The 24,882-nt window shown below is 35.7% G+C and overlaps 1 protein-coding gene across 1 annotated transcript; it reads left to right on the top strand.

The window, feature by feature from the left end:
* Window positions 1–677: 677 nt before the first annotated feature.
* LOC129448968 (C-C chemokine receptor type 5-like) lies at window positions 678–14,398 on the top strand. Its single transcript, XM_055211711.2, has 3 exons — window positions 678–773; window positions 7,963–8,014; window positions 10,285–14,398. The coding sequence occupies exons 2-3, from the start codon at window positions 7,989–7,991 to the stop codon at window positions 11,348–11,350; spliced, it is 1,092 nt and encodes a 363-aa protein (XP_055067686.2). The 5' UTR covers window positions 678–773; window positions 7,963–7,988; the 3' UTR covers window positions 11,351–14,398.
* The last annotated feature ends 10,484 nt before the right edge of the window (window positions 14,399–24,882 follow it).

The raw sequence follows: 24,882 nt of genomic DNA, 5'->3' as shown, positions 1-24,882 counted from the left end.
ATCTTTTTTATCAGTCGAAAAACATACACAAACAGCACATAGTCATATAACCATGCATAAAACATTATGAGTTTACATGCTACACGTGCATTTTAAAGTAATTGCACTGTAAAACACGTTAATAAGATCCATACCAGCAGCACCATACCTTCCTAGTTTTATTTGTCAAAACATTCTTGATAGAACTACATAAAAAACACTACTTACACATAATTGGTGTGATATATAAATATTGTAAATTAATGCATTTATTGACTATTATGAAAAATCACAGCTCTTGTATGTAGTATTTAAATGGCTCACTGAGCTTCCAGGAACTAGCTCTTTCATGAATCACGACAAGGTCGACCTTAATGGACTTCCGCTGTCAGAACTCTCTTCTTAACAAAGGGCTCTGAGGTTTAGGGGAAGGATCAGGCAGGATTCGGATAAAAACAACGCTCATCCAGCAAGATTTCACGAGATTTTGGCCGTAGCTGTATCCCTTCTAGCCACAACAGTCCTACTGGCGCCCCTTATGATGTTTTAGCTGTCTCCCTGATGTAAAACATTTTACTCATAAGCTTGTTACTATAAGATACATCTCCAATTTTTGATTAAGCTAATGAATTGGGCGCTTCATATAAGGAGAGATCTAAATCCTGGATAGGGGTGCCACGTAGGGCGTTGTGGCTAGAAGGGATACAGCTACGGCCAAAATCTCGTGAAATCTTGCCGGATGAGCGTTGCTTTTAGTAACTTACTCGACATCCAACCTAAAGAAGGATTTTCAGGTAACAACATGCTAGCTAAAATGTTGTGTTTGTTAGTGCTTTAAAATTCTATGGTTTGTATGATTGCGGTTTTAAGTTTTCTTGTGGTTCCGGACTCAATCTGTTCTCGCAGGGATGTTAAACAAATATTAGCTGGGTGAACTTACACCGCTGTCCAAAGTCAAATGAGTTCTGTACAGAACATGTTATTTCTCTATGTGAAATAGGCTTAGAGAAAGTTAGCAACACAGAACAATAACAGCATTTCTAAAAACAGTGTTTTTTCCTTAAAGATGTTCTTATAAAATACATAGACAAATTCAAAACACTGTCTTAAATAACATCTTAAGATAACATCACACAGACAGTTGTCTTAAATCTTAAAATGTAAAAGTGTTTCTAAGTTTATTTGATTGCTTTAGATGGGACATCTATTGTGTGTGAAGTTTGTTAATGATGAGGGATTGAATCTCATATAATGATAATCAATTATAAACTTCAGTCATAGGCTATGTCATAAACACAAATAAGTCTATGTAGTACATGATATCTAACATTTTATATCCTCCATTATACATTTTTATACATTATTACTTCCCATCCTTGTCCGTCTCCATTGTGCAGATGTGGGAGATGGAGCAGTATGGAATTAGATTTGTGCCAAATGAAACTTTTGCAAAAACGAACAAAAATATACATTGATAAAGATAAAAACACTTTGAATATAAAACAATCAACTATCAAAAAATTAACATCATCTTTAAATATACTGCATTCTTTGTTTATGGTTTTCTAAGGTTCACTAAACATAGTTTTGAATGTGTGGCCAGTGTTTTCGTTTTCGCTTTCCAATTTTTCGTCAAATTTACGTTCGCCATTTTTATACAAACCTCTCGTGAGGGGCGGGCTTAACAGCGGTTCACTCTTATTGGCTCATGAGATTTTGATTGACAGCTCATTGAACCAGAACCCCAGAACAGAAGGTGGCGGTAAGGCACCATTAATCTGGATGCCAACCGCTGTTAAAAAAACAAGAAGATAATCAGACGCAGTGTTTCAGCGGCGCTTGTCTGGGGTGCGTTCCACTCACTGATCTATATAAATGACTGGATTGCGCATAGAACGCTTAACATAACAGCGTGAGGTGAAGCCAGCGCAGATTCGAGCCGCCATCTTGGTATACCCAACCAGCAGACGGCGTCATTGACTTCCATTCAAAATCATGTTTTAAATTCACCCGCTTTACAGCGTATCAGTCACGCAAGATTATTTTTAGGATATGTGTACGTAAATGAACTGTTAATTCTGGTGTCATTTGCAATGTTTATGTTTAATCTGGCAGGAAAATGGATTTATAAAAAACCGTTAAGGTGAGTGTGTCTGCTGCGTTCTGATAATGACACGGGTATAAATAAAGTTTTTTTTTGACATTCAGCTACACGGTCAGCGTTATTTCTCTAAATAAGTTGAGGTAACTTGTAAGTTTAGATAACATAAAACCAGCAAATTATTGCATGCAGATACGGTACAAAGTATGATTATTTATTTAGATTTCAGAATGAGCACGTTTGTCATTAATACTAAATATGCTGCGGTCTGTCTGCTGATGTGATACTGTAGGCTGAAGACCACCAGATGTGGTGCAGATATGCACTTCTAGAGTGCTGCTAATACACCTAAATAAGACAATTATGTCATCATTTACTCACCATCATGTCGTTTCAAACTCTTAAGACTTTTGTTTATCTTCTGAACAGAAGTAAAGATCTTTAAGATAAGCATCGCCGTCCCGTATACGGGACACCTAAGTTTACTTTAATATTGTTGAGGTAAATTTTAATCTATCACTACAAACTATATATCGTTGGAAAGGTCTAAGCCTCTAGAATAGACATTTTAACAGTGTTTTATAAAATAAATTATGTAGGGAGAGTAATTGAATCATTTATGAAGAGAGTGTGCCCCAAAACATTTATATCCTGCTAAATGTCACTGTCTCGCCAGCAGGGCGCCTACGTTTACTTCAGTGTTTTCCATGTGAATTCTTATCCAATCCTGACAAAACCTAAACAATTTTGACAAACTATATATCATTGGAAAGCTCTAAGAGTGTAGTTGTCATATATCTTCACCATTTTGAGAAAAAAATGACATAGTGAGAGTCAGTTTCAAAAAGGTAACGGGCCCATGTAGGCCCAATATGTTTTTACATTTTTCTAACACCAAACCCCCACCCTAAACCCAAAAAATCTTGATAAACTATATATCACTGGAAAGCTCTAAGAATGTAGTTTTCATATTTCAAAACGTTTTAGCAGTAATAATAATGCAGTGACAGTAATTGATTCATTTATGACAAGAGAATGCAGCAAACCGTTGACACCTAGTGGCCTTTGTTGGTAAAACCACAAAAAATTGACACAAACTTCATTTTTTGTGATTTTAACTTGAAATTTGGATCACAACTGCTTGAGACTTATGGCTTTATGTTTACATTATTACTTTTTTGAGACATTTACCTTTTTATAATTTTTTTTTAATAAAATTAATATTTTATTAGGATTATTTTTATTTATGAAAATACATGTAAACTGCTATAACAATTTTTCTGTTAAATATTTTCACCTGCTTACACATCAGTGAAAGACCTTAAATTGTCTTCTTTAAAACAAGACAAAGATTAGGCTTCTAGACCAAATAATGTCAGAGTTATATTAATTTGAAGATGCAGTTCAATTTTTCACCCCCCCCCACACTCAAAAGGATAGGAATGACGCTTAAGAGGTTAAAATGTTATCTTTTCAAAGAGAGCTTTCTATCCCACCACTAACAGCAAACATGACTACCACTTTCAAGGCTTCGTGTTAACCTTGTAGCACGGTGTTCTTGTAAACGTGCATTGAAGATTAATATTTTATGAATTTATTCATTAAAGTTTTATTCTCAGGACAATAAAAAAGGTCCACAGGAGTAAATAAACCTAATTATTATGTCTCCAAATTTGAAAGAATCTTCAGGAAATTAGTTGAGGGTCTTGAAATTGAAACCATCACCTGTGGTAAACGTGGGAACAATGAAAGCCATTATTAAGCCTCTATGTTTACCATGAATGGGGCTAGCCCTATATTTTTAGTTGTACATGGATGCAAAATCCCCTGGGATATCAACATGATTTGATGCAGCAATTGCCAATGTTAGTTCTTGCTGAGTAACATCCAGAGGTAATCCATATAGTTTCATTCCGACAAATTGATTTAAACTTAACATACGCAGCAAAATATGTTCTCGCACTTGTTCTTGCAGGTATAATGTATAGTTAGTTAACATAAATTCTATGCTGAACTTGTTACATTTTAAATCTAATAAAAACGTCAAGTAAAACACCTACAAATTTATCAAAAACATGAACTGGTTCAGTGCCTACCTGGAGACATGACACTCTTTGGTCCTGATAAGTAATATAAAAAGAATAGCAGAATTAGGTTAAAATCTTACATTTGTTTTTGTATGGATAATAATAAAGATAGAATTGTTTTCTTAGCCAGAATTAAAGAAAGTTAATTAACTTTGCGTTTCAGACATCCATTGTAAGCCTAAAATATGTGCCAAAGTAGACTATGCTCTGAGCAAATTGTCTGTTACGTAACGATCTTTGCTTTGCTTTTGAGAAACGCAATATCGTACATATATTCATAACATAACTGATGCAGTCTGCACATGAATGGGACTTGCATTGCGATTTTTCTATTTGTTTTGTTATTTGTTGCAAACTTGTCTTGGGCTGCCTCCGTTGTCCGGCCGAGGTGGATGGTGTTGATGCTCCGGGCCGTGGGCCTCCCGATTGCTCATCTTGGGCTATTGTTATTCTTCTGCTGACGTGTAAAATGTCTGTGTTTAATCATTATTGTTCTTTAATATACTCTTATTACCTTTTTTTAACTACAGCTCCAGAGTCCAGACATGCAAGCGCCACTGAAACGTTGCGTCCGATTGTCTTCTTGTTTTTTAACAGTGGTTGGCATCCACCTTATTGGTGCAATACCGCCACCTTCTGTTCCAGGGTTCCGGTTTAATGTCAATCAAAATCTCACGAGCCAATAAGAGCGAACTGCTGTTAAGCCCGCCCCTCACGAGAGTTTTGTGTCAAAATGGCGAACGTAAATTTGCGAAGCGCAAACGAAACTCGGAAAGCAAAAACGAAAACACTGGCAACGCATGCAAAACTATGTTTAGTGAAGTTTAGAAAACCATAAACAAAGAATGCTAGTTAGTTGATTGTTTTTATATTCGGAGTGTTTTTATCTTTTATCAATGTATATTTTTGTTAGTTTTTGCAGAAGTTGTGTTAATTTTATTTGGCACAAATCTAACTCCATATAAGAGCAGGACACATAGATTGAAGTATGCAGGGGCCCAGAGCTCTTGAGTCTCGACCCACCGCATGACTGATCAATTTGGAATGATGTGCTCACTGCACCGCCTTTATACACTAGCTGGCCCCTGATAGTTAAAGTTATTTAACACATCACACATTTATATCGCGCTTATGATGGCAAGGTGGTAAAGGACTATGAACTGATAAATGTATTATGGTTACAATAGAAATCTCATGAGCAGGGTACAATAATGTCAAAGCTTGTCATTTTATTCTTAAGAAAAAATAAGATGTTCTTAAAGGGATAGTTCACACAAAAATGAAAATTCTCTCAACATTTATTCACTCTCATGTTGTTAGAAACCTGTATCAAGTTCTTTGTTCTAATAAACATGAAGAAAGATATTTTGTAACCAAACCATTCATGAGCCCCATTCACTTCCATAGTATTCTTTTCTCCTACTATAGAAGTGAATGGGGCTCATGATTGGTTTGCTTACAAACATGTATGTGTTTACTAACAGCTTGCGCCAGCGTAAACCATCATTTGTTAAATAATGACTGTCAGGATTTACTAAAGACACACAGTGGATAGTTAGCAGCACTGAATGGGTGTGGTATAGTTATTTTTGTAACTGACCTTATTGCATATACATTTCTAGGAGTTTCCCTTTCAGACACAAAATTTATGGGAGGAAAGTATTTAAATGATTCATGCAATGGGATTTACTGATGTTTGTGCATGCGATATTACTGGCATTTGCGCCAGTAACTAAAAAAGCACAATTGCGCAATTGTAGCTAATAGGAGAAGGCTTGGAAGAGATCAGAGAGCATGTAGTACAAGGCACAGGATATTTTCCACACATCACAGTTCATTTGGAATGCCAGTGGAGCATATTATTCAAAAATACTGGTGCCAAGCGACGTTATTTTTTATTTGCTGAAAGAAATAAATGAGTAGTCACTAGAAGGTCACACAATAACAGATGTTTCCTTGATTTTACACCTCAAACATTTCCCGCGGCAACGCTCAAGTCACGCGGAACGCTTCTTTGCGTTGCATGTAAATCACTCGCGCTTGCAGCCTATTCCGCGTCTGGTGTGAATGCCACATTAGACCTGTCACGATAATTAACTATATCGACTTATCACAGTTTTTTTGAGAGGCAATATATATTGTCATAGTGTTTACATGCATGTTTGTTTGCATAAAAATGAATGTCATTAGTAGGGCTGTGCAAAAATATCGATACAGCTAATGCTCGTGATTAATTTTTTCACAATAGTGTATCGGTATTTCAATCTCCGCTATCGATATTTTAAATGACGACCTCCGCCGCTGCTGTAGTTGTCGCTGTCCAGTTGTCTGTAATATACAGCCATTTGGCTAATGTCTCAGAAATTAGCGTTACTGAGAAAATGGAAGAAATTTTAAAAACACCTGCAGCTTTCAAAGTCGACATGTGGAAGCACTTTGGGTTAAAAAAGGGTTAAAAAAATTCTAAAAGTATTGCAATGTACCACAACATGCAATGCACTGTATCGTATCGCGATACATTGTATCATGGCACATGTATCGTACCGTGAGGCCCTTGCCAATACCCAGCCCTAGTTATTAGCATTTTAGCCGATCGGGATTGCCTCACGTTGATCAGGGTCCACATGTCGTGTGTGTGTGCACACACATAAAGAGAGAGTGGACAGTGACAGGCAAAGAGAGCATTAATTGAGCTGAAATTTGTTTGTTTGTTCTGGTGAATACATACAGTTTGAAATAATAAATGTATTTATTTATTTTAAACCTGCATTTAAAATTTTCTCACAAAACAACATAACAGGCAACATAACAGACATATTATACAAGTGCATGGTTTGAAAAGGAGGTGGACGAAGCAAACGCTTATATGATTCCAAACCCCCTCAAATTCAACATAAAATACAATACAAAAACAATATCCAAACAAAATAATTCAAAAACAACAGTATTCTTATACAATACATGCAGTAAAACAAATGTCACTATATAATGATATAAGACAAGCAAAAACAAGAAAACACACCTGAAACATAACCATAACATCTAGTGTTTAGATCTGAGGTGTAGCTTTTATAAACGTGTTATAAAGCTGGGATTTACACTGATAGGATTTACACTGAACAACGACTATTAGTTGTTTAAAATTGAAATTTGCATATTTTATAATATTTATTTATATTTTAAATAATTTTTTTTCTTATATTCTAATTTAAAATAAATATTTCATATTTTTCCTCTAAATATTCTTACAAATCAAAGTTGAGTTTTTAGAAAGGATGTACTTGCATTATTATGCTATTTTATTGTCATATCTAATCAGTGACATAATTGGTCTTACTATCGACATAATTTCTGGGGCAATTAACCGACTCATGAAAAGTAGCTATCATGATAGGCCTACCTGCTCGTAGAAGATTGCGTTGATCATTATAGAAATCAGATTTTTAGTAAATAAACCACACATATTACCACTCCCATCAGCGCTTTTTTTATTAAGCTCTTACACTAATTTGCCCCGTTTAGTAAATCTGGCACTATGTCTTTGCTAAACTTATACTTAGCTGCCAACTCAAACACTGGCGAGTAAAATCTAATACTTTATTAGCCAGTGGCTAATATTAGACACAATTTACTCACATTGTAAAGGATTATATGTATGGAATAATTCAGGAGAGGAAATTAACAAATAGCAATTATTGATCATTAAAATGAATGTTAAAAAGTTTATCTATTTAGATATTTCTATTAATGGTAGCTAATGCATTGTTTTAAACCCTTTCTTTGTCTAACACACAGAAATCATCTAATTCAACCATCAGAAAATGATTTATACTGCTGTACAAATGAGGTAAGACCACATACACTTTAAGGGGCTGATCACACCAAATGCGTTTGTGGCAGTTTAATTTTTCTATGGGCAATGAGAGTTATGCGTGCCTGAACGCCTTGCCGCATGCCGAACCACACGTTTTTGAAGGAGCGTTCAGAGTGGAAAAGCACTCAACGTCATTCCCGTTTTTCCATTGTCCAATCGAATGAGGGATAGGCGTGCCTTCCGCTGTGGTGACGGAAGTTTACATTTGCTTGAAACAACCGGACTGCAGTCACTCACTGGCTGTTTCTCAATATGCATTCTTCAGCGATCTTGTGTCTTTGTGTTCTCGCTCTACGTCATCATTAACCCCCAGGGGTCCAAAAACGCGGCGCCGCGTCTTGACGTGTTTTCTCCTTATCATAGCAGAATCAACTCAAAATACTCCATCATTAATAATCATACACTTACGTGTTTGACATCATTTGAAACTGTGAAGGGTCCTCTTTAATTTGTGTACATTCACAATAACAACAGATCTTTGTGTTTTTGTTAAATAAAGAAAATGAACAGGGTCGCATTTAGACATTTCTGTCTCCGCCAGCTGTCTCTCAAAACACGTTACAAAAATCAATTGAAATTCTGCGAATACTCGTCACACAAACATGATACACATATCCAAAGAAAGCCTGAAATGTCTACTTTTAAACAAGCTAATTATAATCGAAAACAAATAATGCCTGTTTATATAATCGGCATTGAAGAAAGAGAGTACTGTTTTTCCTGGCTTACTTCATTATCTTTAATGCGGTCACGCCCAGAGGCGGTACAGCTGTTGACATGGTTATGAAGACACTGTCACGATTGGTATAATACCGGAAAGTGGAAAACAAAGAATGAACCCAAACGCAAGAGATGTAAGAAAATATAACTATGTATTTTAATAAAACAGAACAAAACAAACCCACGTGGGGGTAAAACAGAGGATGAAATAATACTGTGATGGAACACAAAACACTAGAACAGAACTCAGGCACACGGAGAACATGAACACTGAAATTCAACAACGCACGCACACCACACAGAGAACACGAGGGCATTAAATAGACAGCACATCAATGGGGAACAGGTGAACATAATTAATCACGTAAGACACGAGTACATAAGGGAGTAGGGTAAAAGTGACGAGACACTGGTGTGAAAACATGATGTGAAAACACACGTGTTCCCACGTAAACACAATGCTGCCATGGCCTTGCCCTCTAACATCCAACCTGGATAATAACCAAGGTCAGGCAAGACCATGACAGCCACAAAACACTGGGAACACATGGAAGCCACACAACTATATGCCTCCACATGAACATAGTACTGTCATGGTCTTGCCAGATACACTCAGACCTGAGTCTAGTACAAAAGATCTGGCAAGCCCATGACAGACACAAGCTGTTTTGTGGACTTATATCAGTGACTTAAAAATTTAGTTTTTAAAAAAAACACACAAACATTATTCTCTCAAAAATACAAACATGTACATACATGTAGCTCATAAAATATTGTAGCCCAGTTTGTGCTGAACCCAATGTTATGAGACACTTGCCATTATTATGTTTTAAAGCAACTGAAAAAAGACCAAATGTAAGAGCATGTCACAACCTCTGACAGTGTCCCAAAATGGTCGGACCCCAGAGGGTTAACAGTCGAAGTTCAATTCCAATTCTCAATAACACAAGTACAGAGGACGCATGAAAATACCCGGATGTGTTCTTAATATCGAGGATGCATCGAGTGCAGACTTGCGCGCTGAAATCTGGGAAGGTCAGGTGACCAACTGGAAGATCGCACACATCTCAATTCTCACGAATGCATTCTTTGTTCTCGTGACCTTCTGAGTTCGTTCTTCCAAGGTCGCCTGGCAAGACCAATCTCCACGAGAACGCAAGTCCATTCTTTGCGTTCTTGGAATTGAGAAACAGCCACTGTCTCCTGCGTGTTTATGCACCTCTCACCCTCGATCAAGGTCAGAGCAAGCGCCCTCTTTTAAAAGTTTCTGCTAATATGACAGCAAAAGAGTGCTCACGCTTCAATATTTGACTGAGAGGACAGCTGCTTCGGTGGTTGCTTAGCAATATAAAAAGGCGTGCCTTGCGTTTGCAGGCGTTTAAAACGAGTTTGTTGTGATTGGCCCCTAAGGGTGCGGTCACACTAGACTTTGACTGCATCCCAAATGGTGTAGGAAATGGAGTGACATTGGAGCTGTGCTCTATAAACTTTGATTAAATTATATTTTTCTATTTCTGCTTAAGTTTGAATGAACCAGATAATGAAGAGACATACACCACTGCCTTTTACGACTATGATGAGTACTACAATGTAGGTGTTGATGAATCTATGTTATCCTGTGATTATGGAGTTCATGCATCCAACATCCTACCTATGTTATACTCTCTGTTCTTCGTGATGGGCCTGTTGGGTAACCTGCTGGTGTTATGGGTGATGTTGATGGCTGTAAAGCTGAGAAACATGACTGACATCTGTCTCCTGAACCTGGCTTTAGCTGATCTTCTGCTGGTCTCCTCTCTCCCGTTCCTGGCTCACTATGCCAGAGGTCAGTGGGTCTTTGGAGGCGCCATGTGCACCATGGTTTTAGGCGTCTATCACATTGGATTCTACAGTGGGATTTTCTTTGTTGTACTGATGAGTGTTGACAGATATTTAGCTGTGGTTCATTCTGTGTCTGCGCCAAAGACATATGGGATCTTAGCCAGTGTGGTCATCTGGATCATTGCTGTTGCAGCATCGTTTCCTGAGCTTATGTACCTGCAAACCAATGAACACAATAATAAAACATACTGTCAGTCTTATCCAACAGATGATCACAACTCTCACCATTATGCAAACACTGTTGGTATCATTAAGATGAATGTTTTAGGATTAATTATTCCACTGTGTGTAATTGTATTTTGTTACTCAATGATTCTTCACAGACTCCTAACAGTTCGCTCTTCCAGGAAACAGGCCGTGAGACTTGTCATTGTAGTGATGGTTGTCTTCTTCTGCTGTTGGGCTCCATATAATATTGCAGCTTTTATGAAAGCATTGGAGCTAAATAAACTCATAGAGACATCCTGTGAAAAAAGCAAAGCAATCACTCTTAGTCTTCAGATCACAGAAGCTCTGGCTTACTCACACAGCGGCTTAAATCCCATTCTCTATGTGTTTGTAGGAGAGAAATTTAGAAAACACATTTTCAGACTCCTTTGCAAAACACCCATCAGCAGATTACAGTTCATGAAGAGATACCTTACACAGGCTACAGGATTGGCTTATTCACGTACAACCATTGTGGATGAGATTTCTACAGCAGTGTGAATGGAGATATAATAAAAAAACGGTTAAATGTGGGACTTTTAGAAGAATCTCTAGAAAGAAATGCAATATAATATACATAACTAGATTATTAGTGGTGTAAAGACCTAAGAGGTTTGTGCTCACCAAGGGTCAACCTTCTGATCTTTCAGATCAAGCCAATACAGAAGTGATTTAAACTGCAATTCATCGACTGGCCACTAGAGGCAGGCTCCAAAAAGGAGTCAATTCCCATAGACCTCCATGTTAAAATGCCCACCTTTACAGTAGAAAATAATGTTTACAGCCTGGTACAAAAAGTGTTTTTGGTCTATATAGCTAATTGACAACTTTGAGGGGGGTGAATTATTTTGTAACTCCTCCGTTTAAATTATATTTAGCCTTAAAGTTCTGCATAATTAAGGGCGTGGCCACTTGCGTGACTTTTGAACTGCCACTGCTGTCACTAAAGTCAAGCTAGGGTGGCGTGGTTTCAGCAACCAGCCACCTCAGCTTCACCCACGTCCAGTCTCTCTACTCATTTTCGGATATCCGTGAGTTATGCGCGGTCAGTGTTGGGTAAGTTACTTCAAAAAAGTAATTAATTACTAATTACATCATCAGAGTTGTATTTAAAATACTTTTCTAATTACTTTGTCTGAAAAGTATTTTAATTACTCAATAAGTAATTTAATTAATTTCTTCTTAAAATCCCTATTAAACATTGACCAGAGAGAAATTAGACATGAAACTTTTAATTATTTAAAAAAAGTCAAACATGGAATAGTTTAGCCTTTTAACTTTTTAACTTTTTATCTTTATTAAAACATACTATAATACTTATAATAACATTCTTTAGTTAACAAACATTCTGTTAATCCTCTGCAAAATATCTGAATAACAAGAAAAAAAGAATTCTGTAACATATCTGAATAATAAAAAAGCTTAACTTTAGAAAATTTAAATATGACATGTATCAAGCTTTAAACATGGATCTTACTTTCAAAGCAATGAGTAGGCTACCATATTTCATACATAATGTATGTAAATGAACCATTTTTTCAACAAAATGAACTTATTTCTAATTCATTAACATTTAGTTAACAAACAGAATTCCTCTGAAAAACATCTGAATAACAAAAATATAGAATTACTCACGTTTGCTTGACAGTCTGTTCCTTCTGGGAGTGAGCACAAGATTGCCCAGGCTGAAAAGCCTTACCACTGGGACGCTTGTCCATCATAGAGGAAAAGCGTACTTTGATCGCCTATGAGAAAAGAAAAATACATCAGATTTTCACATTATACAAGAGTATAGCAGATAATATAAAAATAAATTTAAGCCATGGGTAAACCAAGAATTTAGCAATCTGTATAAATATCAAATACCTGAACAATGACATCAGGGAGAGATGCTGTGATCCTAAGATCATCCCGCAGTGCCAGCGTCCTGGACATTAGAACCTCCAGAGTTGGAAGAAGGGTTCCAAAATAGCAGTTCTCTTCTCCTTGCAATAGGGACTTTAAGCAACAGCTGGGAATGGAACGGCTACGGCGACCGGAAGTATGCTGTCACACCACCGTAGCCAAGAACGTAAAAATCACTAAGCAACCGTAAACAGGACAGCGCAACGCGGCATTTATTAATTTACTGAGATACAAAAAAATTTCATTTAAAAAACAAGAGAAGAATTGCTTTTGGCATTAAATGACTTTTTTTGTCAGATAAAGGGTTTTTCCTATTGTATGATGTATAAGTCTAAAAACCTAGATTTAAGCAATACTTGAAAACGTTGAATACTTAAAAATCGTTTAAATTAGCTTAAATTTAAAACATTTTAACACATATTATATAAAAGACTTGTGGTACAATCATAAACTGATGCAATTACAATGTCATATGCCATAAAACAACATTTATTTACATTATCTCTCACGTTGTAGCGACTACGGCAAATCAGCTGTTCTCCCGTAGTAGACTGTTACAGTAGAACGTCGCAAAGTAGCAGTTAAATTCGCGTATGCGCAATACAACGTCAGAATGCCGTTGCCGTTCCACCAGAGGCTGTTGCTTAAACAGCCTCTGTTATAAAGTCAGCCTCTGACATAAAGACATAAAGTCCCTAATATGTCTAGTGCTACAGTGAGTGGCTTTAACACAATACAATATTCCTTTAGAAACAGATACTCCCGATCAGTGAAGCATTTTATTCCAAACTGAGTGCAAACAGTATTTAACTCAGCAACTGGCGCGCGAAGCTGCGAAATCACGCGCAGTTGCACTACGGCTAACGATTTTAAAGAGACCGCGTTCACTTTTTTCCTTTAGAATAAAAATTTTGATTTAAAATTAAATAATGATTAAATTAGAACTGTTGAACCAATTTATAATATGTAACGCAAGTACATTATAAGTAACTGTAATTAAATTACCTAAAAATAAACAGTAATGCCTTACTTTACTTTTTCAGTGAAAAAGTAATTTAAATACAGTAACGCGTTACTTAGTAACGCATTACACCCAACACTGTGCGCGGTAACGCGTGTGCAAGATGGCAACAGCAGGCACCGCCTACTTTAAGCTTAAAAAATTATATTCAGAAACCTATGGGTGACATCACAGACACTACATCCATATTTTTTACAGTCTGTGGCGCTCGCGCATCATATCAATGTACTTTGGGTAACAATAATGTCCTCTCTCATTTGTCAGTAAAATAGCGCCTTGAAGTCTTAAATCAATTTCAACAGAAATAAAAACACACTTTTTATTATAGAATACAATCTGCACAAACAAGTTGACAGTAAAATTTATGTGCATGTTTTCATTTAGTCATTTATTCAAAGCGACTTATAAATAAGATAAGCAATAGAAGCAATTAGAGCAACACAAGAACAGCAATACATAAGTGCAATAAAACTACAGATCCAGATTAGGTACATGATAGCGATTATTTTCCCTTTTTGGAATGGCACCACAATACGTAGCTTGTTGGCAGAGCGCAGGCAGAGGTGCAAAAATGAGTTATGCAGTATATGCAGTGCATGGGGCACAGCACGAGGGGGGGCGCAAAAGTGTTTAAAAAATGCTAAATAGAATAACATTTATTAACTTTAATTTAAAAAGTTTATTGGTTAAATATAATGAAATTAATTTTGCATGTCATTTTAAATAAGTTAATATATTATTGTATTATATCAAGTGTCAACTGCTAACCCTTAGCGTAGACAGTCACATGACTCGAAACACAAGTTATTAGGGACGCGTTCTGGGGCAGCAGAAGAGCAGAACAAAAAGTGGGAAAATTAAAAACAGAGCAGTAATGGGACTACAGCGATGTATATCTCTGTGTATAAACAAAGATCAGTAAACCTAACCTATCATTTTTAACCCCTGTTTTCGAGTTCACTGATCCTCCAACCATCAAGCACAAACTTATTGAGGTCTTTGGTTAATGCAGACAAGCAGCTGGCATCAGAAAGCATTAACCCATTTGTGCCCAAATTTTTCTGAATGGTTTCATGCATATAATTGTGTTAATAGTGTCCTCTGTAAACATGTTCTGCATTTATTTTCCCCATTTTTATTTTTATTTTTTTGAAAATCGTATTTGAATGTGCGGCAACTATAGTTGCCGGTGGGCAAAAAGGTTGTATGCACCCCTTTAATGTCAAATTTGAATACATTTGGCATCTTACTCAAAATAACGGCTTTCAACAGATCAACCTTTATTCATAAACACATTTATTATGTATAACAGTCAAAGAACATTCACTGCGAGCCCCCCCCCCCCCAATAAAAATGCATCTAGCTTATAATCTCTTGCTCAAATCAATTCAATTAAATTTTATTTATATAACGCTTTTCACAATTGTTAATTGTTGCAAAGCAGCTTTACATGAGTAGATGTAGAGGAGAACACAGAAAATCAATAGATAATATAAGAAGTAGAATATAGAGGCTAAGGATAAACCGTACAAGCGAGCGTATTAATAATGTAACGTATTCAGTAAAGTGCTAAATTAAGCCAAAGTTGTCTGACTCTCTCGGGGACGAAAACCCCCCTAGGAGAAAACCCTGTGGGAAAAACTACTAGAAGGACAAAAACCCTTGGGAGAAATTAATATATTTATATATATAAACAGGGTAGGGATAGGAGGCGGGTAAGCGGATTAAACTGGTTCAGCCGGTGGTCACGCATCGGCTGGGCATCACGTTGAAGGACATCCAGTAGATCAGTGGTGTGATGACCTTCACAGCAACAGGTAATGGGTCTGTTTGTCCCATTGTCCTCGGGGTCGAGGACGAGACAGGGAGAGAGAAACAGAATTCTATTAGCGTAGGGGCCGGTCGCATGAAACGCAAGTGTCATGCAGTATTGTGGTTTAAAAACGCTCGGTTCCAGACAGGCTACCTATTGCAGCAATAGTATATTACCCATGTGAGGTATGTGAGTGCTTTGTTCTAGACAAAATAACTATTGCGGGACAAGTACAATTACTGGACATTTTATGTGAATGCTTTGTTAAAGAAGAATGTCTTAAGTTTAGATTTACGAACGCGTGCTAAGTGATATAAACTGTGACTTGTTCAGGTTTTTTATTATTATTTTTATTTATTTATTTATTTCTGTTGCATTCAGTGCTTTCTTCCAGAAACAACGGACCATATGTCAGCTCCAAATCAGTTAATATCACTTAGTTCATATCACTTAGCACATCGTTCATGGCTCGACTTGTCGAGTCTGTTTTTCAAGATGTCTGCTGTCTGAATATGCGTAATGTGCTGTCTTTATAAAGTAGCTTCTTATTAAACTGTTTGTACACTTACAAAGTTCTCAATGCTTCGGTTTGCATGTAAGGACCCTCATTATGCTACTGTGGTAGTGTGAGGCTATTTTGAGCCTTGTTAGTGGTATTAACTAGCGATTTACTTGTACTTACTCTTTGCCCCATATACTAGCGCTATACGCTAATCTGTTTTTATTGATAAAAAACTCTTTACATTCGATTATCATGAAAACGCATCCCAGAGAACGATCTACTCTGTCACCATGTGTTAATTACCCCTAGGTTCATTTTTCACCGGAGTTGTCCTTTAATGAAAATAATATGAAAATAAATCAATAAAATGGGCAACCAGTTTTTGGAAGAAGAGGAGATCTCTGTCTCCCTCTTTAAATGACCTGTATGAATGGGTTTTATTCCCTATCAAATTAAGGTCTAATGGACAGTAGATATGTTAGTTAAAGGGTTTTAGGTATGATATTATGAAAGAAAAAAGCACTAAAAAGACCAATAACCTTGATTATTAACCTATTGACACAGTATACACCATTTCCCCATGATATATGTACTTACAAGGCATTTGCCCACCGGCAACTATAGTTGCCGCTTGGACTTTTGACTAAGTATATAAAAAACTATAGATCTCTTGTAAGATTTGTTTTGTTTGGATGACTCTAGAGACCTTCATGATTATGTAGATACATAAATGTCAACCAAAAATACTTGTTAGTAAAATGAAAATTACCTTTCTTTGGAAGGGTTTGCCTTCGCCATGTTTCTTGGAAGAAGAGGTAAGAAGTTGACAGCCTCATGTGACAGGAAGGAGATAAATACCTTTTCTTTCTTTTTTTAAATCCTTTATTTGATTGTTAGCTTGCATGTCATTGAGAAATAAAACATGGATAACATCTAAAAAATTCTTAAAAAAAGGAAAATGACAACTATGCACTGTGGCAACTATAGTTGCCGGTGGGCTGAAATGGGTTAATGTGAGTGAACTCTTCATTCAGATATAATTTCATCATTTTCTTATTCATATGGTATGATTAGAACAATAATTTGCAACAATTACGTTTTAGCAAAATTCTTTACGTACTTACTTACTTACTGCCCGTTATGCCACTGGCATGTAGGGCAGCAACAAAAGTCTTTTTACTCCTGTCTGTTCTGGGCCAGCTTCTGAATGGTACCCCAAGTGTGGTTCATGTTCTTTAATTCTCCTTTTACTGTCCGGCGCCAGGTGTTCTTTGGTCTGCCTCTCTTGCATTTGCCCTCTGGTGTCCAGTGAAGGGCTGTGCGCGTAATATTTTCTTGTTCTCTCCTTAGCAAGTGCCCAATCCACCTCCATCTTCTTTTCATGATGATGGTCCCAACTGATGACTGTCCTGATTGCAACAAGCAAGCAATTGCTCATTAGAGATGGTGTTTGGCCAGAAAATTCTTATGATTCTCCTCAAATTCTTTGTATGGAAAATGGAAAGCTTATTCAAGTCACTGTCTGTTATCCTCCAGCACTCTGAGCCATATAACAGGATGGAAAGCACACAGCTCTGGTACAATTTCAGCTTGGTCTTTATACTATACTGCTTGGATCTCCAAACACTATTCAGCATTCTAAGGGCATTTCTGGCTTTGCCAAGACGATTCTTTATGTCAATGTCCGCTCTTCCATCATATCGGAAAATGCTGCCAAAATAGGTCAATTCTGTGGTCATTGGAAGATTTTTTCTATTTACCTGCACTTGTAAGGGATTTGGGATGTTGAGTGTCATCACCTCTGTCTTCTACAGGTTGATCCTCAAGCCTGTTCAGCATATGTATTGATGCGGTATGTCTTCTCCTGGATGTGCTGATGTGTGTGGGAGATCAGATGCGATCATCAATCATCAGCAAAGTCTAGATCTTCAAGTGTAGAGCTGAGGGTCCATCTTAGACCGCTTGTCTGTTTTTCAGTAGTTCTCCGCATTACCCAGTCAATGGCAATGTTAAAAAGGAATGCTGACATCACACAGCCTTGCTTCACACCAGTCTTCACATAAAAACGCTGGTCGCTGTTTACTACCTTGCATTTGAAGTTGTTGTTAAAGCTTTTAATGAGAAGGATGATGTCTTGTGGTATTTCATATTATGGACGCTGTCAAAGGCTTTCTCAAAATCTACAAAATTAATGTATAGTGCCATTCAGTGCACTGTTTAATGATATTCCTCAGTACAAAAATCTGATCTGTTCCTTTCCGAGGTATTGGTCAACTGCACCTGATAGTCGCTGGATTATAAATTTTGCTAGGATCTCGCTTGGTATAGACAAAAGAGTTATTCCACGCCAGTTGTTACAGTTGCTAAGGGTTCCTTTCTTGAGGATCTTCACAATTATGCCAGTCTGTTGGTATCTGTCTTTCTTTCCATATTGCTGTAAATAGTGGGAGAAGCACTTTGGCAGCAAGCTCTGGGTCTGCCTTGAACCGTTCTGCATTAAATTTGTCATGTCCAGGGGCTTTTCTGTTTTTAAGAGACATTATAGTTGCAACAATCTCTTCCTTCTTGAATTCAATTCAATTCAGTATTGATGTCGAGATCATGCTCTGCTTCCTGAATGTCAACGTTTGATGGTGGTGGTGGCCTGTTTAAAACCTCACAAAAGAACTCATCCCAGCAGGCGTCAATTTCTTTTTCTGATGTTAGTAGTCGCCTGTTTTTGTCTGTAATTGGTATGTCTTTAGTTCCACAACCATTTGCCACAGATTACCTTGGTTATTTTGTACACCTTTCCTTGTTCTCCCTTGCTAGCTGCTTCTTCAGCCTGGCTTGCAAGGTCATCCATAAATGCTCTTTTGTCTGATCTTACCAATCTCTTCACTTCTCTTTCTGTTTGTTGATAGCTTAGCTTTTTTCTCTCTTTCAGTCTCTCTGATGTAACGTCTAAAAGCTGTTTCTTCAACCCTCTCCTGGTACTTACGGCCTTCCAAGTGTCTTCTTTGATCCATTCTTTTCTTTTCTTTTGTACCCAAGCATACTTCGCTGGTCTGAAGATAAGCTGCTTTAAGATGCTCCCATCTGGTGTTTACATCGATTTCATCTTTATGATGATTTTATACGTTTTGTCAACTTTTTACAAGCATACTTAAAATAGTTGGTTGAATTGACTTGCAAAACTAAGTTGTTTTAACTTTTTTTTACACTATACTGTAATTGTCTGTATGTTGGGGTTCCTCAGTCTTGCGTTTCCCATCTGCAGTTAGTCCATAACGCCGCAGCTCAGCGTCTAACTGGAAAGTGCAAATGTGAAAGTATTACATTGGTCTCACTTCTTTGGCTTCCAGTAAAATATAGACCGTTTCAGCAGTAACAACATAAACAAGCGGCTGCACGTAGCTTCCGGTAAACTCCGCTAAGAATAAATAACAACAAAGTTCTTTAAACGTAGTTTATTTATATAACAAGCAAAAAAAAACAACACATAGGTTACCTAGGAAACCAAAACATTTGTTATTTTCGACGAGGCATTTTTTCAAGAGATCAGTTTAGCAACTAGTCAGAGCATTAAAAAAACGAAACCGGAAGTAAGGTTCGGATCCAGACGTGTATCACGTGCTTCCAATAAAACCGTCTATAGAATTGATTTTAAAATCCTACTGTTTGTTTTTAAATGTCTTCACAATCTGACCCCAATATACTTAACCGAGCTGTTAGACTCATTCTTGAGTTAAGATTGCTTAGATCTACTAATTCTGACCTGCTGCATGTTAGGACAAGGTTAAAAATATGAGATGAATAGTCTCCCCTCTCACATCAGAACTACCACAACTCTGTCTGTCTTTAAATCCACTATAAAGACCTAAATACATCTTCTCATTGGCATGTTATATCCCTTAACAAGTCTTTGACCTTGTTTCTTTTTTAAGTAGGCCTAATTCTTGTTGCTGCTACCCATCAGTCTCAAAAAAATATGTACCTATGGCCACGTAATTTTTTTGTTCTTTCTCGTGATACTGTCACAGGTTTCTGCGTTTTTTGTGATTGTGTCATGAATTTCTGTTTGTGTGTCGTTGTCACATGTTGGTTACTCAACTGCTTGGTTTTTACTATTTTTTTCTGATTTTTTTTATATTTTCTAAATTTCAAAACATTGTGTAGGTTTAGAGTTGGGTTTGGGTAAGGATGTCATTTTATGTAAATCTGACCCTGAACCGAAGCGACAATGGTAAGAAAGTATGACAAAACAGTTGAGTAACCAATACGTTACAGTGACACATAAACAGAAATTCGTAATACGATCACGAAAAAACACGGAAATTTGTACCACAAAAAAGAATAAAAAAATATGTGACTATAGCTACGTAATTTCATGTGACTTGGCTGCTTGTTTTATGTTTTGTGTCTCTCCTGTTGCTGTTTTAATTAGCTTATTGTAGTGTATTGCATTGTATTGTATTGTATATCGTTTAATTATATCTATTTAATGTCTTTATTCAGACAAATTATTTAGTAAATCATTGTTCATTTTATTAAACAACACTTTGTCTCCTGTCTGCTGTCATTCCCTTTATCTCTGCATCATGGTTGATTTGAAGTATTACTGTAACTCTCACAGCAGAGTTAATATTTGTGCACAGATTTAGTAATTTCCTGACAGATCTAGTGTAACTGGAACCTATGGGGCGGTTTCCCAGACAGAGTTTATTGTCCCAGACTAAAATGCGTGTTTAAGGAGTCCTAATTTAAAACAATTTTGACTGACAGTGCCATTGTTTTATCTCAAGATGCACACCAGTATTGTTTTTTTGTAAGGTATGTTTTTAAAACTACTTAAATGTCCTAATATAACTAAGGTTTAGTCCTGGATTAATCGGAAACCTGTCTGGGAAACCGCCCTTATAAGATCTGCTAGTCATATTCATAGTTGGATCTATGATAACAAAATAAATTGCAACCAATGCAGCTCGTTCATAGTTATGTCCCCTGATATAAACTCTATAAAATGCTGGGCTATTTTCAACCCAGTATTTGGTCAAAAACAGACCAATCCCATTGTTAGGTCAAATATAAACCCTTTCTGGGTTAATTTATACCAATGGTTAAGTTCATCCTATGACACTTCACAGTCACAGAGGCACTGTATGACTGATGTATTGTTTTAATTTTTAGATTTTTCAATTAACTAAATATACAAATTTTCACACTACAAACTTTTTCTAACTTGAGGAAAATTAAATTGTTAAAGGTTTATGTGACTTAAATATTTCACCCTTATAAGTCGCTTGGGGTCAAAATGATCCACAAGCCACATTTCTTTAGTTTAAAAAAAAAAAATTCCCTTCATCTCAGTGGAATAACATTTTGTGACTTTTCTACATTATCTGTCAATATTCATATAAAAAAAACTGGGCCTGATTTGGTCGTTCTGAAGAAAGGAGGCACTTGGTGGTCAAAATAACCCCAACTGAAAATGAATGGTAAATGCAAAAAAAAAAAATATTTGTCAAAAAAATCAATGCATCCAGAATAAATTTTAAAATTTCAACACAGAAAAGAAGGCCTGATACTAGAGCACAAATGCAATATAGAAAATAAATGCTCAAACACACACACACACACATTTTCCAATTTCTGTGGCATTTTGTAAAAATAGACATTTCAAAATGCATCAAAAACAAAAAAAATCTAAAATTATTTCTTTTTTAAGGGCTTTCTAATGTTTATATATACATAAATTCTAGGGCTGTCAAAAGATTAATCGCGATTAATCGCATCCAAAATAAAAGTCTGTGTTTACATAACATATGTGTGTTTACTGTGTGTAAATATTATGTATATATAAATACACACACATTCATGTATATATTTAAGAAATATTTGCATTTATATACTGTATATAAATGTATATAATTGATGTTATATAGAAACATAAATATTTTATATATAAATATAACCAATTTTTCTTAAATATATACATGACTGTGTGTGTTTTTATATATAAATAATAATTATACACACTACACACACATATATGTTATGTAAACACAAACTTTTATTTGGTATGCGATTAATCACGATTAATCTTTTAACAGCCCTAATAAATTCACAAAATGTATCTCTAAAGTAGTGATGTGAGCAGTTGGCCACATCCAGTGAAATGAATGGGTCTTTATGGGCCTCTGCTGGTCAAAATTATTTATTTCCTAAACTGTAATTCTTTTATGTTTTTTTTTACCTGCAGATGGCCGAATTCAACACATAACATCTAGATTAATATCTAAAAACAATTTAAATCAAATTTAGATAATAATTTATGTGAATTTTTCATAAAAATTTGATATTTTGCAAGCTACTGGTGCAGTTGAGGAATGTAGAATATAAGTACTTCATATCTCCCAAAACACAGCATTAATGTATAGATGGGAAGTAAATAACAAAAAATAATATTTGATATAACATATTATATATTACCACTGACACTCTGGTGTAAACAGGAAAAATTGGGGCTTATGAGGGTTAATTTAACCCAATGTTTAGGTTCGTCCCATGACACTTCACAGTCACAGAGGCACTGTATGACTAATGTATCGTTTTCATTTTAGATTTTTACTCTTATTTAAAATATCCAAATTTTCACGCTGCATTTTTGTAACTTGAGGAGAAATGTTTTGTTTTAAAATCGTTAAATCGTTGATGTGACTTAAATATTTAAGAAAATATCCCCCCGCCCACTACAGTCCCCCAAGTGAATTTCTGTCATTTCCAGTCCTGGTTATACTGTATACAATATAAACATGTATTTTTCTAGATGTCCTGGATGCTTTTTTCATTTTTTGACATAGTGTGTAATAAAAACTGTTGTGAAAGCATTGTTTGACACAGGTTAACTGATTTTGAGGCGATTGTTTGATACTTTTTCAGTACAATTTTTTTCTGCCTTTTGCTCAGCAGGAAACCCCTTCTACTTTCTACTATCTCTGGTCTAATCACAGACGTGCTGATATAGAGCCATTTCACACACCTACTCGAGCGTAATTGCTTTAGTGTCTAATATGTTTATCAGTTTAACACATCTGACCACTGCAATAATCCCCATTCTTCCTGAAACAACCACTAAAGCTCAGTCAGGCTGCACTGAGCCATTTGCCCAACACCTATAAAATCACAATGAATTTTCCCAGAACATAACTATGTTATTTTTAAATATTTTTTTGTAGCTTTTCCTGTATGCTTGGTCTCAAAGAAGTGTTTATATGCTAGTGTAGAAGGGATTTCCTGCCGAATATATATTCAAATGCAAAAGGCAGAAAATCTTTTTACTGTGATTGTGTCTCCTCCTTGAGGTCATGTGTGTGAGAGCAGGTTCATATACAGTATAATAAAGGGTTTGTTCGGGGTGATACAAGAAATTCACCATTGTTTCCTGTGTTTTGACAAACATGTTTATTGTTTAATACAGTACAATAACCCCATACATGCTTTTACTGTAGATACATGTTAGGTCAATGTTTATAAACCAATGAATCTAATGATTACAGTCAGTGCCTTGTAAGTTATTTACAGATTTATTTACAAACATGCTGCTAAAAATCAATTCATCACAACTAATTGTTTTCACTTGACACCTTTTAATGAACACTTTAACACTAAAAAAAACTATTAAAATCATTTTTGTTGCTTTTCCTAGTTGGGCCATGACAACAAAAATAAATGTTGTTTTTCTTTTTGACCCCAAATTGTATTTTTTACAAACCCTCCACAAAGCAGTTGAGGTGACCATTAAGGGTCAATCTAGTGTAAAAAAGTATTTGATGTAAAAATACTTTAAAAAATATTTGATATAACACATTTACTAAAACCACTGTAAAAAATGCAGCATTTTTGTCAAATCAACATATATTTTATGCAACTTTAACTTATAAAAACAAGTTGTTTGACTTTTTAAGTTTAGTAGTTTTTATATCAACTATTCACATGTCAAAACTTAAAATAGTAAGCTGAATTAACTTGCAAAACCAAGTTGTTTTAACTGCAGGTTTTTACAGTGTGGTTTTCAAACTGGGGGCCACCAGACCTTCAAAGGGTTAAGATTAAATAGAAAATATTATAAACAATATATGAATAATATTAGCCATGTAATTATTGTTTAAAAAATATTATGTTATATTAAAAATATGAAATATTTAAAAACTATTCTTACTATAAAAAATATAAAAACATGTTTTAATTATATAAAGTTTAAATAAATAACAATTATGTTAAACAGAAAGGGTTAAAACAAACAACAAAGACAAAAATTTTACTGCTTTGCACGTATTTCTATCAAATATGTTTCTTGAGGAATTAAGGGGATTTTTGACTTTTAAAAAGGGATCTTTGCTCCAGTGATTTTCCATCTTATAACACGCAACTGACAGATCTCAGTTATTTACAGTCACTTGGCAAAATTTTGTGAAATTTTATAAAAAATCTTACATTGTAAAGATTTACAAACTACAAGTAGTTACAACAAATCAGAAAATACGCAGCTTTGCAAGATCTGCAAATGTGTTTGCATCATGCCATTTATACATAATATTAAACATATTATTTTCAAATACCACTTTTGATTTTTAATATACACTACAATGTAAAACGACCCAATTTGTTTGTCATAATTGCAATATATTTACAAAAAAATCTTTACAATTACAAGTATAGCTACTCTTACCTTTAAAACATTGATTTATATGTTTAGTTGAAGGATCCTGTACTACACAATCTAAACCAACCCCAGGTTTACTTTATGCTTA

This window comes from Misgurnus anguillicaudatus, chromosome 10 (genome assembly GCF_027580225.2).
Source record: "Misgurnus anguillicaudatus chromosome 10, ASM2758022v2, whole genome shotgun sequence".
NCBI lineage: Eukaryota > Metazoa > Chordata > Actinopteri > Cypriniformes > Cobitidae > Misgurnus > Misgurnus anguillicaudatus.
The sequence above is the reverse complement of the archived record's forward strand: the minus strand, read 5'-3'. Positions and strand labels throughout refer to the sequence as shown.

Excerpts from the sequence above, each read along its gene's own strand:
- LOC129448968 (XM_055211711.2), top strand. The coding sequence starts at position 7,989 with ATGATTTATACTGCTGTACAAATGAG. Across the intron at positions 8,015-10,284 it reads TATACTGCTGTACAAATGAG|TTTGAATGAACCAGATAATG; the intron begins GTAAGACCACAT and ends TTTCTGCTTAAG.